This window comes from Peromyscus californicus, unplaced genomic scaffold, assembly GCF_007827085.1.
Source record: "Peromyscus californicus insignis strain IS unplaced genomic scaffold, ASM782708v3 Scaffold_4__1_contigs__length_199733344, whole genome shotgun sequence".
NCBI classification, from domain to species: domain Eukaryota; kingdom Metazoa; phylum Chordata; class Mammalia; order Rodentia; family Cricetidae; genus Peromyscus; species Peromyscus californicus.
Window position 1 is genome coordinate 160,289,200 of NW_026294562.1, and position 17,259 is coordinate 160,306,458.

The 17,259-nt window shown below is 52.1% G+C and overlaps 1 protein-coding gene across 2 annotated transcripts; it reads left to right on the plus strand.

The window, feature by feature from the left end:
* Positions 1 to 1,672: 1,672 nt before the first annotated feature.
* On the plus strand, positions 1,673 to 17,225 carry Lsr (lipolysis stimulated lipoprotein receptor). Of its 2 annotated transcripts, XM_052761840.1 has the most exons (10): positions 1,673 to 1,909; positions 2,795 to 3,139; positions 9,024 to 9,143; positions 12,009 to 12,065; positions 12,642 to 12,788; positions 15,679 to 15,843; positions 15,956 to 16,015; positions 16,101 to 16,232; positions 16,383 to 17,008; positions 17,098 to 17,225. In XM_052761840.1, exons 1-10 carry the CDS (start codon positions 1,816 to 1,818, stop codon positions 17,131 to 17,133), a joined length of 1,782 nt encoding a protein of 593 aa, XP_052617800.1. In that variant the 5' UTR covers positions 1,673 to 1,815; the 3' UTR covers positions 17,134 to 17,225. The 2 variants fall into 2 exon arrangements, with proteins under 2 accessions (XP_052617800.1, XP_052617801.1); XM_052761841.1 differs by lacking the exon at positions 12,009 to 12,065.
* Positions 17,226 to 17,259: the final 34 nt, after the last annotated feature.

Consider the following 17,259-nt stretch of genomic DNA (forward strand, 5'->3'; position numbering starts at 1 on the left):
CGGAACCCAACTGCACATTTTTCACACAAACAACTTAACTGGGACAGGACAAAAAAGGGCGTTTAAAATTAAGGCAGCAAGCTTACTGCTGCCGACGCGAGAGATTAGTTGAGGATAAGCCTGCTCTGGGATATATGCTGAAACCCTACTCTCAGACTTTCACGTTGTAAAACTGTTGAGTGAAAATGGGGTGGCTAGAGTGGGTTCTAATCTAATACAGATTTTTTTCTTTCCTATGTTGAAGATGGTGGATGACCAAGTCTTAAATATCAATAACATATTGATAATAGTGACGTGTACAAAACATACAGTAACGCATACTACTGATTTAAAAATGATGGCTATGGCGATTTCCTCTATATTTAAAAAGCATGATGGCTCATGAGCAGGGTGAAATTTTATGAGAAGCCTTTGCCTTTGAATGCGGCCCTAAGGAAAATGGGATGAGGCATCCGCAGCAGGAAGGGAATTCTGGTAGCGAAACCAGACATGTGTGAAAGTCTGATTCAGGACCAACCAGGCCAGTGTGGTTGACGTCAACGAAGCGAAGAGCGCAAAGTGACGTTGGGGAGGGACAATCAGGCCAGTATGAGTATCTGAATTTTGCTTGGGAGTAAGGAGGGACTACGGGAGGTTTCTGAGAGGAAGCATGTGACCTGACACAAGTTTTACAAGACACACAAGAAAATGATAGGGTTCCCAACCCACCAGGCAATGGCCAGTTCATAATTTCCTAGGCTGTGTTTCTCCTCGGCGCCACCAGGAGGTAGCAGAGTAACGCTGAGAAGGGCGAGAGCCTCTGGCTGCGCCCCGGGTGCAGGTGACGGCCTGGGAACCTTTGAACCGAAACAGGTCTCCCCGTCTCCAGTCTTGGCTCAGCGCCTTTAAGTGTCAGAACTTCCGGAAGCCTGACCTAGAGTGAGGGATGTCCGAGGGGGAGGTGGAAAAGAAGCAAGTTAAGGAAAGGGGGCAGTAAGGAAACTGAGAAAGTACGACAGCAACTTTTTCAAAGGTTTTGTCCCCATGAGCATCGCCTGCGGGGCCAGAGCATTCCTCCTAGGGGGACCTCATTGATTCCTTGAGTCATCCAACTTGGGAGCCCAGAAAGCCCCGCGACACCTCCTCCACCGGGACGAGAGTGGGAAGGCAGACGGCGTCAGCGACACGCCTCTGCCAGCCGGGACCTAGCTGGGCCTGGCACCTCCCCGCAGGGCGCACCTAGGCGGGTCCATCGGCGCCGGGGACAGGGGTGTGGACCGGCAGCGAACAGGTGCGCGGCAGGGCCGGCCCCTCTCGGCAGGTGGAGCACCCCCAGCGGGTCTCTGTTTTCAGGGAGCGCGCGGTCCTATCAACTTTGGCCAGCGCAGCAGGTGGCTGCACAGGTCTCCTGGGGTGCGGGAGCCCTCCTGGCTAAGCGGTCACTTGGTTCAGGCCCTGGGGGCAGGAGCGCACCTGAGTCAGCCCACTTCCGGGGAGGGAGGCCCGCAAGCCCCTCCTCCGCCGCCCACCCCCAAGCCCAGCCCCAAGGCTCCCACCCTTGTGTACCTGGGCGGATCCATTCCTGGGAATGAACAGGGGGTGGAGTGACCCGGAGAGCCACCGCGCGCCGGGGTCAGTTGTCCTGGGAAACCCGAAGGCATGAGTTTCGTCCAAGTTTTTTTTGTAGGTTAGAACTTCTTCTGTGTGGGGAAAATGGACTTGGATTAGGGGCCGAGTGGAGCAAGCACCCTCCTCGGCCTTGGTGCTCGCCGCGCCCCCTACTCTCGGGATACTTGGGAGGGGACGCGCGGGCTCCGTCGCTGCTAGACGGCCGCGATGGCGCCGGCGCCCAGCGCGCGTTCTGGGGCGCCAGGCTCCCGGCCGGCCACCATGCTCTTCCTGTGGCTTTTTCTCATCACTTACTGTCCAGGTAAGGAATGGGGTCCCCGGTGCTGTGGGACGGCGGGAGGGCACTACAGGAGATAGATGGAGAGGGCTGCGGCTTTTACCGTCCTGGAGGAGTCGGAACCAAGGGGGTGGGGGGTGATGGCCAGTTCGGGGGCGTAGACTCGAGACCACCAGATCCCGCCTGGTTGGGAAGACCCCTGTAGGCCAGAGGTAGGGACTTTCCTCTATTGGCGCGTCCAGCCCGCCGCTCCTCCGCCTTTGTTGGAGATAACAGGAAGTGAAACTCTGGGGATCCTAAGCCTGAGAATTGTACGGAGAAGGGGACCCTTTGTGGGACAGAAGCAAGGCCTTCCCGATCACGGGAAAGGCCAGGCACTGGAATCTTGGGCACACCCCAAGATTTCTAAGTGTTGGGGTAACGGGGAGAGAGCACTCGAGGGCTAGATCAGACGTTTCCTGAAAGAAGAGCTTGAGAAACTATCTTGGCTTGGAGTGGGTGTGGAATTGGGGACTCCCCACCCCACCCACCTCCCGGGTATCTGTGGGGTGGACTTTTGAACCTCTAACCACCCTCCGCTGGCCAGCGCTCACCTACATAAACGTTAGCTTGGATGGGGGCCGAAGGGTTCTATCTGCGTTTGGGTGTGCATTTTGAGGAGTCTCTGAGTAGGGAGAGGTAGACTGAGTATTCCAGGGACCTGGCCCGTGGAGCTACATATTTATCACTTTTCAGCCCCAAGGGTGTATAAAATGGGCATATCCAATCTGTCTCACCAGTCTAAGGGATTAAGGACCAGTATGCCAAGTGCTATGAAAAAAACAAAAACAAAAAACCGCACACACTGTCAGGTAGTGTGGCTCCTTGCTGTTGCGGTACCCACTGGGCTGACCCTCCTCTTTCTCCCAGCTCCTGCCAGCACCATCCAGGTGACTGTGTCTGACCCCTACCACGTAGTGATCCTGTTCCAGCCAGTGACACTGCCCTGCACCTATCAGATGAGCAACTCGATCTCATCCCCCATCGTGATCTGGAAGTACAAGTCGTTCTGCAGAGACCGTGTGGCCGATGCCTTCTCCCCTGCCAGCGTGGAGAACCAGATCAATGCCCAGCTGGCAGCTGGCAACCCTGGTTACAACCCCTATGTGGAGTGCCAGGACAGTGTACGCACCGTTAGGGTGGTGGCCACCAAGCAGGGCAATGCCGTGACCCTAGGAGAGTACTACCAGGGCAGGAGGATCACCATCACAGGAAGTATGTGGGGCAAGGCGGGAGGAGGCTCAGTGGGTGGTGGGGAGAGAGTGTTTGAGTGTCTCAGTGGACGAATGAAGGGAGGGAGCCTTCCATTTACCCACTGTCCATCCACCTGTCCACCCACTCACCCATCCATCCACCAATCCCTCCACCTATCCATTCATTCACCTACCCACACATCCATCCACCCACATATCACCTATCATCCGTCTTTCCTTTCATCCCGTTGCCCCACAATACAACCCCTACCATATACCACGTTTGTTCCTGGCTCTGAGAACACAGAAATAAAACCATCAAATCACTCTCCTGTGGAGCTCACAGTGTTGCAAGAGAGACATACCCAACATACAATGCCAGAAACTTGCAGATTTCAAACAAACAACCTAGTGGATATCAAAGTGGGGACTTGTTTTATAATTAATACTAAAAATGCCAGCAATAAGACATATACTGCAGCCAGTTGTGGTGGGTGGCTCACGCCTATAATCCTAGCACTTGGGAGGCTGAGGCCGGAGAATCTAAGGTCAGGACCAGCTTGTGCTGCATGTAGTGAGACCCAAGGCCTGATTCAACTTGGAGTGGATTAGACCACACAGCAACTGAGTCACTCCATTCTATCATTGTCATATTTTCAGAGGCCCTAGAGACAAGTGACTTGCTGGGAGTTACTCAGTTGATAACAGCTGCATCCTAACTTCACCACTGTAGGCCTAGTGTTCAATCATTCGTTCATTCATTCTAGGCAGGGGCTCTACCACTGAGCCACATCCCAGCCCCTCTTCAGTGGATTCTAGGCAGGGGCTCTACCACTGAGTCACACCCCAGCCCCTCACTGGGGGATTCTAGGCAGGGGCTCTACCACTGAATTACATCCACAGCCATTGACTGTCAAGGATTTGCTGTGTCCCAGATGCTGTTCGAAGCACTGGGAATACAGTGGTAAGCAGAACAGCCCTGATCCTGTTCCTACCCTAAATTACCTTCGAGAAGTGACATTTTGGCAGTGAGAAGAAGCCTTAGGAAGACTGAGAGTGTGGGGCATGGTGGTGCACGCCTGTGATCCTAGCTTTGGGGAGTGGGTTAGGAGTTAGAACCCGTCTCAGCTATGTAGTCAGTTGGAGGCTGGCCTATCTTGGGGGGTTTTAGTTGTTATTTATTTATTTTTTATTTTTTGGTCTTTCAGGACAGGGTTTCTCTGTGTAGCTTTTGGAGCCCGTCCTGGAGCTCGCTCTGTAGCCCAAGCTGGCCTTGAATTCACAGAGAGATCCACCTGCCTCTGCCTCCTGAGTGCTGGGATTAAAGGCGTGCGCCACCACCTCCCGGCTTCTTTTTTAAGTGTGGGAGATTTCAGATAGTTTTACAAGGTCCAAAGGAAAGAGCATTTGGTTGTGTGTGTTGAATGACTTGGATGTGCCATCTTTGCCAGTGTGATCTGAAGAACCCAAAGGGCAGAGGAAGGACACAGGGGGCCAGGGGGCCAGGGGTGCAGGCTCCAGGTAATGGATGTGTCCATCTGTTCTGTGTGGGAGCACAGGAGGCAGGGTGACTCTTTGCAGGTCCCTGGAAACCAGGCTGTAGAGTATGCTCTCTCCATATCAGGCCGCAGATGAAAGGTGGGGTCCCAGGGAATCAGGTCCTAAGGAATTGCCTTGAATCGCTATGGAAACTCACCGAACCCTCCAGCTGCCCTTGAAGTTGGGGAGAGGTTGAGTTCCTTGGGCGCTCCCACTGAGCCTAATTGCCCAACAGTGATCAGGACCTGGGTCTCCTCTGAGGGGTGAAAAACTCAAGAATGTCCATCAGGATATATCCCGGGGGACCCTCATGACCCAGGGACCTCAAAGACTGGGTGACTCTAGCTGGCTTATTTCAACAGTGGTAGGTAAGTGGCTATCCTTTCGAAGTCCAAGTAGCCATGGGAGCTTCCTTCCTCTTCAGCTTTGAGGATAAAGAGAGGTGGGCCTCTCGGTGGCATCCCTAGGCTCACCCACCCTCCTAATTTTTAAGAGTGAAAGTTAAGTGTAGCCTACCTGTCCCCAGCTACTCCAGCTGAGACAGGGGAGCAGAAGCTTAAGGCCAGCTGGGCCACTCAGTGAACCCTTGTCTCCAAAAGTTAAGACAGTAAAAAGGGCTGGAATGCAGCCGGTGGTACGGCGCCCGTCTAGTGTGGGTAAGGACATAGGTCCCCAGGAACTGCAAAAGAAAACAGTGTCCATCCCCCAGTACCTCTCTTCCACTCCGCCTGCTTCGGGAGATGTGAGGTGTTTTATCACAGGCCCTCGTGTTAGCCTCTTCAGGCCGCCTGGAGCCATGTCCCCCATTCCGAGCAGCACTGAATAGGACCCTGAGGACCTCTAAAATCCTGAGGCTCCCCTCCGCCGTGTGTAAATAAGGAGTCAGGACGTAGCCATGGAAGAGCCCAGCCTCTGTTCCCACTGGAACCTTGGTCTCTCACCTCACACGTGGAATCAGGGCCCAGCCCCTGTGATCTTGGGGGCCAGCAGGGACCAGGAACAGGGTGTGCCCCACAGGAAGGAGGTGGGCCCAGGCCTCAGGAGTGATCAAAAGAAGCCGGAAAGCCTTACTGTTCATGGGTTCTGAAAACATCAGATGGGCCAAATACAATACAGCAAGGCCCAGGTCTGGTCCTGGAGGCCCTTGGTTTTAATGTCTGGCCTATGTAATCATTTCCTGTGGCGGGGGTTCCTTCTCACTCCTTCATCTTTGGGCAGGACCTGCTGTAGAGTGCATGGGTCAGGGGAAAGCGATCAAATCCGTAGACCCATGGGAGACAGAACAGTCGAGTAGGCACCACAGCCAGTGGGCCTCCCCACCAGCCAATCCCATGGAATCAAGGTCCCCTCGTGGTTATCTCCAAGAACATTAACCATGGGTGCCCCAGCTCACAGCACCCAACACCCACTGTTGTATCCCAGACACATAAGTGAGAAATGATGGGTCCAGAAAGCCATAAAGAAAAATCTGGAATATTTAGGACAGTTTTAAGTTACTGAGTTTTTGAGGGGTTTGTGAAAGGATGGGTGTCTGCGTTGGAGGGGATCTGTGCATAACACCTCAGTCAACAATGGCCAGAAGTCGGTCTTCCCTCCTCAGAATTCACCCTGGGCAGCCTTCCCAGAGCTGAACAGCCCCCGTTTCCACGCCTGGCACCTTCTATCCCTCCTAGGTCATGTCCTTTATGCTGCTTCTCCCCATCCGATAGGCAGTGTGTTTTAACTCTGGTCGGAAGTGCACTGAGAACAGCTTTCCTCCATGAAGTTTCTAGAACCTCTGAACATCTTATTACTGAAGAACTCTGAAACCGTTTGTGTCTGTCTTCTCCAGGATTTTACTCTGCAGCCCAGGCTGGCACCGAACTCACAATCCTCCTACTTCATCCTCCCAAGTGCTGGAATTAACATTATCTATACCATCACATCTGGCTCAAGCTTTTGTTTTTATAATCAGCAAATTGAATGTGAGTTCGAGGCCAACCTGCTCTGCATAGTGAGTTCCAAGCCAGCCAGTCTCAGAAAAGGAAAGAAGAAATAAAATAAGCCAATAAAGAACTAAACATACCTATTATGAAAAAAATTCCAAAACAAAAAAATAATTATTTAAATGAGGTAAGTGGCATTGTTTTCTATTCCTGTGCATTTTCTTGCCCTTGATCAGTAGAAGCAAGATTCTCCAAGCAGCTTTAGTTTGCTATGAGATTACATATCACGTGGAAAATGTTTTTGAATGTTCCTGAGAGGTTAAGGCTGATTGCATGTTAGTGTTGTAAAATAAGTGTGACCTTGGAATCCCCTGGAAGGCTAGGGAACCGCAGGTGCTCTCTAGACAAACTGAGAACCTTCGCTTCCTTTTCTTTGCTGTCTTTCTGTTTTGTTTGTTTGGAGACAGGGTTTCTCTGTGTACCCTTGACTGTCCTGGAACTCACTCTGTAGACCAGGCTGTTCTCAAACTCAGAGATCCACCTGCCTCTGCCTCTCAAGTGCTGGGACCAAAGGCTTCCAACTCTCCATCCTCTTGCCTTAACCTCCCCAGTGCTGGCCATCATAGACGTATGCCACCCATACCCCCGGCCATGTTGAATGTTGAATGACTGGATCAGGCATTTATTTGATAACCAGGTGTCTGGAATGCTGAGACAAGCAATAAAAGCTAAGCAGAGAGATAGCCCTCCATGGAATCGGAGGTGACTGAAGCTGACTCCGTTCTTCTGCCATATTGTCACAGGTGAAGAAGTGGGAATGAGCATATGAGCAGGGTGTTAGGTGGCCAGCCGTCAGTGAGCAGAGGAGCCTTGTGAATTGGGGTGGGCCAGGAAGAGTGCTCCTCCAGGTTGGGGCTTGAGTAAGGAGAAGGAACCTAGCTGGATCAGTAGGAAGGATGGGCTGGAGGCCAGTGAGATCGTGGGGATGACATTGACATAGCCAGTGGCCAGAGAACATGCTGAAGGCTTTGCAGGCCTGCGGACTATGTCCAGCATGATCTAGATGGATTTTGGAAAGGGGTTTCTTTTGAGGGAGCTTTAGCCCTTCGTAGCTGGTGGCCCAGTAGGTGCCAGGTACCAGGATTTGGGCAGCCACAGCTAACACGGGTGGGGTGGACAGATTGTCATGCAGGGTCCTAGGTCCATGGGACCAGGTAGCAGGCAGGTCATTAGGAGCCTATGCCTGAGAAGACCACAGCCATGATCCCCTGGGGTTCTGTTGGCTAGAAGAAATGCTTACCACTTGGGCAGAGGCTTCCCTGTCCTGCTTTGCTAGGTGGAGGAAAGGATGTAACTAATTAGGGCCTGAGGAGTAGAGAGGAAACCGGATATGCTAAAAGACTTTCATTAATGGTGTAATTAGCAGGCTCCTAGCCTGGGGCTGCGACAGACCAGAGCGTCCCCAAGCCCTGGGACTGACCTGGAATGTAGGGACAGAATGGGAGGGGGTGGGCTTGGAACTGGCAATGTCTCTCCCACACCCGTCACACCCACTCCTTAGTGCCTGGGCATATCCTATCTGGGATCTGGCCTAGTTAGCTTGGCTTCCTACTTAGGCGTCTGCCCAGCCTCAAGGTCTGATGAGGGAGGTGAGACTTCAGCTTTGAGACTTGGTAAGAAGGATGTGTCTGAGTTGAAGGCACAGGTACTGGAGTCAGACTGTCCCTGCCTTTGGCTGGATTAGGTCATCACTCCACACCACATGTCTCACCTCCAAAACCACAGTGATAATGATGCTCACCTCCTAGGCTTGGTTTGAGCTGTTGTTGCTTTGTGTCAATGTTGGGGATCTAAGTTGGGCTCTGTGTGGTAGGCAAACATTCTACCCCTGAGCCACAGACGTAAGGTCATACTGTTGCCCAAACTGGGGTTCAGCTTGAGACAATGCTACCTCAGTCTGCGGAATGAGCAGCCTGTACCACCATGCCTGGCACCCAGATGTTTTCAAATAACCCATGTTTGGTGTTTGATCTTAGCGGGGTGGGGTAGTGTCTGCAATTCCAGCACTTGGGAAGCTGAGTTTGGGAGGATTTCCAGTTCAAGGCCAGTCTGGCTACAGTGAGATACTGTATCCAACAAACAAAAACTAACAATTTAGTACTTATTTCATGTGTCTGACTTTTGCCTATATGTATGTATGTGTACCGTGTGCATGCCCAGTCCCTGGGGAGGTGGGGGAAGGTGCTGGATCCCCTGGAACTAGAGTTACGGATGGTTGTGAGCTCTCGTGTGGGTGCTGAGAATGCAGTGAGAGCAGCAAGGGCAGCAACTGCTGAGCCATTTCTGCAGCCCGACGCTTGCTCCCTTCTTCCCATGGTGTGGGGGATGGATGGACAGACACCTTCCCCTGAGGTGTCTTCATACTGTCTCCTCCTGACCCAGATGCTGACCTGACGTTCGAGCAGACGGCCTGGGGGGACAGTGGGGTGTATTACTGCTCTGTGGTCTCAGCCCAGGATCTGGATGGCAACAACGAGGCATACGCGGAGCTCATTGTCCTCGGTGAGTCGCCCTGGGTTCAGAGGGCCCTGGGAGTGGGGGTGGGGGGTGAGGGGAGCGGGAACCGCTGCTCCTTTAGTCCACTCTTGTGTTTCCCCTCTGTCATCCAGCTACCGTGCTGGGCCCTGTCGCCTGCTTGCCCCCCTTTGCGACACTGCCAGTCACTTGGGCTTCTCTGTGCCCTGCACCCCAGGCAGAACCCTTCCCTATATGGCATTTCAAATCAGCCAGAGCCAAAGTAATAGTGGAGAGGACTGAGGAATCTACTGGCTTCTCTTTTAAAAACACACACATGGAGGCAGGTGGGTCTCAGGTTTAGGCCAGCCTGGTCTACAGAGCGAGTTCCAGGGTAGGCAGATCTACAAAATAGAAAGACTCTGCCCCAAAAACAAACAACAAAAAAAGTAAAAGGTAGCGGAGTTGATTGGTAGTGAGACCTCTCTTGACTGTGGGGGGTCGGTTCTGAACTCACATAGAAGCTGTAACCTTTCCACTGCTCAAGGTTACTTAGAATGTCTGATAAAGCAAGTATGTTATAATGTAGGCTGTTACATTGTTGCTGAGAGGATAACAGCAAGAAAACAAGTCCGCACATGTTTGATAAGGTGGTGTGTTCCCAGAGGGTGGTGGCCCATGAAACCCTGCGCTTGGGAGCCAGTCTTCAGCCACATAGTCCCTTTGAGGACAACCTACGCTATATTGAATTTCAGGGTAGTCTGAGCTACACAGTGAATTTCTAGCTAGCCTGGGCTACATAGTGAGACCTGTTTATAAGGGAGTGGGGGCATTTTCTTTTGGATATTTTTCTGTGTATTCTGGATTTGAAAGGCTAGCTGTATAACTGAGATTGGACCTCCACATTCCCAGGGCTACAGTGTACCATGAATCCTTTGTCCAAACACAAAGTTTGTCTTCTGTCCTTTTAGGGGTGGTGCTGTGTGTGATTTATGCAGTGTGTAGAAATTTGAGTCTGTGTAAAACAAGGCGGATGTCAGGGGCAGGGTAGTGTCCCCAGGGTCTCCAGTCTGGCCAAGCGGTTTCCTTGCCTGGGCCAATCAGAAGCCATCCCTTAGTCTTGCATGGCATGTGCTGGATATGAGAGAAGCTTCGGTTGTGCGTTGCCATCCTTAGATGTGAGCAAGTGCGTGATGCAAACAGGTCCAGAGAGGGCTCGAGCCACAGGACAAAGGGCATGTGGTGGAATCCGTCCTCTGATGACCTAGGGGCCTTTATTGGCATGCACCATCAATAGTTCTTGGAGCTACTCAAGATCTTACAAGTTTGGTGCCGGGTTTGTGGTTTATAGCTAGTTGCTTATCTTATTAAAAATTGAATTAGGAACTTTTTTTTTTTGAAACAGGGTCTCACTGTGTAGCCCAAATTGAAGTGGCGATCCTCCCATATCTCCTCCCTCTTGGGTACTTATATTATAGCAGGTGCTGCACAGCTGACTGAAACTGGGCAAATTTTTAAATCCCAAGGTAACTCAACTGCACAGTATTAGCCACCGTGATGGTGGTGGTATGTCAGGGAGTCTGTGGAAACCCCAGCTGTGCCCTCGGAGGAAGAGGAGAGTATTCCTAGTATCATGAGGCAAAGTTCTGGCCTCTTGGACCACATGTTTTAGGTTTTTAATTCGTTTATTTGTTGTGAGCCAGGATCTCGTGTAACCTTCAGTTCATTATGTAGCTAAGGCTTGTTTAAACTCCTGTTGTTCCTGCCTCAGCTAAGTGCATATGCTCTGGAGAGAGGTGTGTTGATGTAGAGCCATAGTTTCCTCTCTCTCTCCGTGTGTGTGTGTGTGTGTGTGTGTGTGTGTGTGTGTGTGTATACACTCTCCTGATGTTTGTGGGACACAGGACCTCCATAGCACCTGGGTCTTGAAACTTACCTATACGACCCAATTTGTGAACAGAGCTCACACCTTCAAGGGTCACAGGCTCAGGACCATATATGATTTTAATGTGCCTTCATGGCCCCTTACTATGTTGGAAAAAACTATTGTGGGTGGAGTGTAGCTAGGTAGTAAATCACATGCTTAGCATTCATGAGGTCCTGGGTTCAACCTCCAGTGCTTCAAAAATATATAGATTGTATTTCACAATTATGTTGCTATAGAGATAATTCATTATGATATTCTTGGTATCATAATGTTTTCTTCATATTTTACTATTCAGAATTTAACCTTGACACAACCTTTATTTGATAATTTCATACAAGTATATAATATGTTTTGGTCATATGCATGCACATAACCCACTTCCAATTTGCCCCAGATACCCCCAACACGCTCCTCTCCCAAATTTACCCATTTTTAAAAAGTAACCTGAGTCCTGTTCTTGTTGGCTCTGTGCTCATGGGTGTAGGACCATCCACACTGGAGCATGGGCAGACCTACCCCGTGGCCACAGCCCCACAGAAAAGTGACTGGCTTCCCCAGCAGCTGTAAGTTGCCAATAGTTCCTCATTTCGAGCCCTGAGTGGTGGCTCCTGCCTGTGATCCTGGAACTTTAGGAGGTGGAGGGCAGCAAGACTGCTTCAAGTTCAAGACCATCCTGAGCTACCATGTGAGACCCTGTTTCAAACCAAATAATAAACAATTTTTGGTGGTCTCTAGAGTATACCTACCATGCCCGACAGGACCAGCGTAGGTGGAAGATGGGAGTGCCAGGCTGAGGCCAAACCCTTCAGATGAGACCCTTGTGGCAGGGTGGAAGGCATATCCCTCCAGCCAGGACCACCCTAGGTCACCATTGTCTCTGTCACTGCTCAGGGCATGTTTTCCACGGTTGACGCTGGCCATTCTTAAGGGTGGTGGCTTTGGCTGGACATGGCCAACATAATCTTGTTTCTCTTTTGTCCCTCCAGGCAGGACCTCAGAGGCCCCTGAGCTCCTACCTGGTTTTCGGGCGGGGCCCTTGGAAGGTATGGGGGTGGAATGCCTAGTAGGGATCTTCTTGGGGGCCGATAGATTGCTTCTGTTTCTAGTATTCTCCCTACCCCCTAATCACTTCTCGCTGTGGACCTCCACTAAACCTGCTCCATTCTGTGACATCTAGTGGCCTGGCTGTGGGCTTGGGGTGGCCTGGGCTGGTTGAAGAGGTTCCGGGGTGTAGGCAAGGGACTCGAGTGACTGGTACCTGCTGTGTTCTTCTGGGCTGCAGGTATGGGCTGTGGCTTTCCCTTCCTGAAGGTGACTTTTGTGTTGCTCCAGCCAGGCTCCCTCTTGCCCTCTGCTTTGTCTGCTGGAACTCAGGATAAGGTCTCCTGTGGGGACTTAACCTGGCTGTAGTGGGTGGCGTCCCTCTGTTGCTACGCCCTAGTCTTGGGCACAGAGAACCAAGCGGTAGTTACAGGTTCTCTGAGGAGCTTTGCAGCTAGTCCCTTGGCCCAGAGCCGGCACCACACCACCCTGTGGAGCCTGGGTGCCCTGCCCATCCCTGTCCATCTTTGTTATTACTCAGGCCTCCCAGCTCAGAGCCCATTCTCCTTTCTCTGCAGATTGGCTCTTTGTGGTCGTGGTCTGCCTGGCAAGCTTCCTCCTCTTCCTGCTCCTGGGCATCTGCTGGTGCCAGTGCTGTCCCCACACTTGCTGCTGCTATGTCAGATGTCCCTGCTGCCCAGACAAGTGCTGCTGCCCTGAGGCCCGTAAGTACCCCTCACCTGCTTCCTGTACTGGAACTGTACAGGCACATCAGCCTGCCCTCCAGATCTGGAGACCGAGGCAGTGTGTACAGCAGGCCGTGTAGGACCTGCTACTCTCCAGTATCGGTCACGTACTTCAGCTTTTAACTTTAAGTTTGAGGCTTCCCTTGTGGTATTGGGGATTGAAGCGAGGACCCTGTGCGTGCTGGGCAAACCCTGCCACAGAGCTTCTGCCCTGACTCTGAGGTTTTTCTTTTGAGAGGATAATTTACGGCTGTGGTTCAAAAGCAAGAATAGTAATGTCCAACATTGTAAGATAGTGTTCACAGGAAAAGTAAAGCTCCCTTAAAACACAATGGGGGGGGGGTGGCAGTTTTCCTAGGCAATCCCAGCACTGTGGGAAGGTAGAGACAAGATCTGAAGTTCAAGGCTAGCCTGGGCTACACAGGGTCCTGTCTCAACAAACAAGACAAAAACCTCAAATGGAAAGGTAAGAAACGAAGCAGGGTTTGTAGGGTGCATCATTTCAGTCAACTTTAAGCCACACACAACCACTCAAACTGCACGTGCCACATGGAGCTTGTCTTGAGACAGCCCTCACATCCAGGCAGGCACCTGTGGAGGGCTGCGGATAGAAATTGGGACCAGAAATGAAGGAAGCACACACCTAAAGCAGAGGAACGAGACGAGAAAGCAGGTGACTCCAGCTGCCTGTGCCTCTTAGGGGACAAGGCTGCTGGCCCTTTAGTTTTCCTTGGGAGGCTGGCTGTTGGGATAGCTCTGCACCTTGGTGCATAGCCCACAGAAAAGAACAGGCCAAATGGGGCTTTGAGGCCAGCTAGGTGCCTGACGGGCAGAGCTCTGCCCAGCAGGAGTTCGGAGGTTTTGTGTGGACAGCATATGGCCCACATAACGTGTTCCACACCTGCTCCTGTTGGCCACTGCCGTGAGCCGGTGCACAGGTCAAGGAGGCCTGCTGGGTACTGTGTGTGGCCTCGGAGCCATGTTCCCTTCTCTATCAGGGGTACAACCATTGAGGGACTGGAGTGAAGGTGCCAAGCTGTATACTTGAACGCTGCTCTCAAGGAGCAGTACTTGACCGACAGCTAGCATGGGCTGTTAGTCCATGTTACAGATGTGGAGGGAACCCAAGAGCTGCAACCACTAAGACTGGGGCTTCGTCCCAGGACCATGCTTTATCCATCTCGACTCACGTGTCATGTACCCACGGACTCGTTGCTTCTGTGCGCTCTGCCCAGCCCTACTGCTAATTATAACCCAGCCAGTCTCCTTAACTAATGAAGGGGTTCCTCATGGGCAGAGCTGAGCACTTAAGTTTTCTGCTTCCAAATCAGAGGAGCAAGGAACCTTCGAGCTTCTAGAGTCCCAAGGAGGGCCCAGTGACTTTGCATTGAACCCAGACTCTCAAGCACTCTTATCACTGACCTACATTCCTGGGCCTCTTTTTATTTATTTTGAGACAGCATCTTCCTAAATTACTCAAGCTGGCTGGCCTTAAAACTCTGTAGCCCTTTAAGACTGGAGAGATTAGCCCAGTGTGGTGGCACGTGCCCATAATGCCAGCATTCAGGAGGCAGAGGCAGGTGAATCCCTATGAGTTTGGGGCCAGCCTGGTCTATATCAGGCAGCTCACAACTGTCTATGACTCCAGCTTCAGGGTATCTTATTCCTCTGGTCTCCAGGGGCACCTACCCACCCCCCACCACACACATACACAAATGAAAAATATAGAAGTAAATCTTTAAAACAAACAACAACAACAAATTCCAGGGAGCCAGGGCTGGTGCAATGGAAAGGTGCTTGCTGCAAAGCCTGGCACCAGGGTCTAAGCCCTGGGACCCACGTGGTAGCAGAGAACAGACTTCCGGAAGTTGTGCTCTGACTTCCACACATGCTGTGGCACACACTCACTAAATGTAGATGATGATGATAAACAGTCAAAAACCCTCTAGCTCTGACCGGCCTTGAACATGTTGTAATCCTCCTGCCTTGGCCTCCTAGGTAGCTGGTATTATAGGCCTGCACCACCAAGCCAGGTTGGATCCAGTGACTTGAGTTAGGAATTGCCACCAGGACCCAGCCTCTAGCCTGGGTAGGATTCACCCTTGAGCTGTCAGACCACAATCAGCTGGGTGGGCAGGGTGGGTGTGGCCAGCAGTTGGAAACCCTGGAGGTATGCACTCCTCCTGGGTGCAGGCAAGGTAACTTCAGAAGCTCCTGTGTGCATGTCCTTGCCTGAATCCACAGCCACAACTTTTCCACAGTATGGTCTACGCTGCCTCAGCTTATGTAGACAGGAATGGGGGCGGTGGGAGGGGGGGACAGGTTTATTTCTCTAAAGGGAGTGACCTTGCCTACTATTGCCTTTAGGTGCAAGCCTGTCATTCTTAGTTTCCATGATAGCTGGGGCAGGAGGGTCACAAGTTCAAGGTCTGTCTTATTAAGATCTTCCTGGGCCACTTACAAAGCCCTGTCTCAAGACAAAAAAAGGGGGGGGCAGGGGTGGGGGGTAGGAATGTGACTCTGGTAAAACAGTTACCTAAGAAGTCTAGGGTTCTGGGATCCTTCCCCAGTACCAAAACACAGACACACACAGTCATCCTGGCATTTCGCATGAAACCTTTCCATTGTCAGCTGTTGGCAGATAACCACAATGTGCAAATTGGTGCCCTGATATGCCAGTGTGCACCCCATTCTCATAACTCCATGTGAAGTCAGATAGGAAGTAGGAACTTGGCGAAGGCTGGGTTCCCTAACCTACAGTATTGCAGGAATGGGATGGAGAGGCGAACTCATGTCCCCGCAGAACGCCATTCCAGCATGGAACAGCATAGCTTCTGATCACCTTTCTCATCCCAATTTGCCCTCCCAGTTTATGCGGCCGGCAAAGCAGCCACCTCAGGTGTCCCCAGCATCTATGCCCCCAGCATCTACACCCACCTCTCTCCTGCCAAGACCCCACCACCGCCACCTGCCATGATTCCCATGGGCCCTCCCTACAGCAGGTACCCTGGAGACTTTGACAGGAACAGCTCAGGTAAAGCCTGGGGGAAGCCAAACAGGGTGGGATAGGGCTGGAAGGGAGCATGGAAGACTGGGAGTGCCCTGCTTTGCTCCAAAGAGCAATTACTGACTGTGATTTCTACTAGTCGGTGGCCACAGCTCCCAGGTACCTCTGATGCGTGATGTGGACGGCAGTGTATCTTCAGGTAAAAAAAACCTGTTGTTGTGAGGTTGAATGTGCCTGCATTTCCTCCCCCCCCCCCAACCCAATCACCTTGTTCCTCTCCTCAGAAGTAAGAAGTGGCTACAGGATACAGGCTAGCCAGCAGGACGACTCCATGAGGGTGCTATACTATATGGAGAAGGAGCTAGCCAACTTTGACCCTTCCCGACCTGGCCCTCCCAATGGCCGAGTGGAACGCGGTGAGCTGCAAACCTGGGTCTAAGGGGAGGCATGCTTGCTACCAATCTTGTAGACACTCCTTGCCTGCTGTGCTCCCAGGGGACGGTGTGAGCCTATGGGTCACAAGGTTGGACCTATCTTAGTACCAGTGACATCTCCCTTCTCTACAGCCATGAGTGAAGTCACCTCCCTCCATGAAGATGACTGGAGATCTCGGCCTTCCAGGGGTCCTGCCCTTACCCCAATCCGGGATGAGGAGTGGAGTGGCCACTCGCCTCGGAGTCCCAGGATGTGGGAGCAGGAACCCCTTCAAGAACAGCCAAGGGGCGGCTGGGGATCCGGGCGGCCTCGAGCCCGCTCTGTGGATGCTCTGGATGACATCAACAGGCCTGGCTCCACTGAATCAGGAAGGTCTTCTCCCCCAAGTAGTGGGAGAAGAGGACGGGCCTATGCACCTCCCAGAAGCCGCAGCCGGGATGACCTCTATGACCCCGACGATCCTCGGGACTTGCCACATTCCCGAGATCCCCACTATTATGACGACTTGAGGTCTAGGGATCGGCGTGCTGACCCCAGATCCCGTCAGAGATCCCGGGACCCTCGGGATGCTGGCTCCAGGTCACGGGACCCTCAATATGATGGGCGACTATTAGAAGAGGCCTTAAAGAAAAAGGAGTCTGGAGAGAGGAGACTTTACAGGGAGGAAGATGAGGAAGAGGAAGGCCACTACCCCCCAGCGCCGCCTCCTTACTCAGAGACTGACTCGCAGGCCTCGAGGGAGCGGAGGATGAAAAAGGTGAGCCAGGACCCTCTGACTTTAGACCCTCCACCCCCTCCTCCCCCAGCCCGTCCAGCTCATACTTTTTTTCTTTTCTCCCTTTGCAGAATTTGGCCCTGAGTCGGGAAAGTTTAGTCGTCTGATCCCACGTTTTGTATGTAGCTTTTATACTTTTTTTTTTAATTGGAATACTGATGAAACTCTTTACCAAGCCTAATAAAATACCTAATCACAAGTTCTAAGCGTCTGTTTTGCTGAGCGAGATGGGG

Excerpts from the sequence above, each read along its gene's own strand:
- Lsr (XM_052761840.1), top strand. The coding sequence starts at position 1,816 with ATGGCGCCGGCGCCCAGCGCGCGTTCTGGGGCGCCAGGCTCCCGGCCG. Across the intron at positions 1,910-2,794 it reads TCTCATCACTTACTGTCCAG|CTCCTGCCAGCACCATCCAG; the intron begins GTAAGGAATGGG and ends TCTTTCTCCCAG. Across the intron at positions 3,140-9,023 it reads GAGGATCACCATCACAGGAA|ATGCTGACCTGACGTTCGAG; the intron begins GTATGTGGGGCA and ends CTCCTGACCCAG.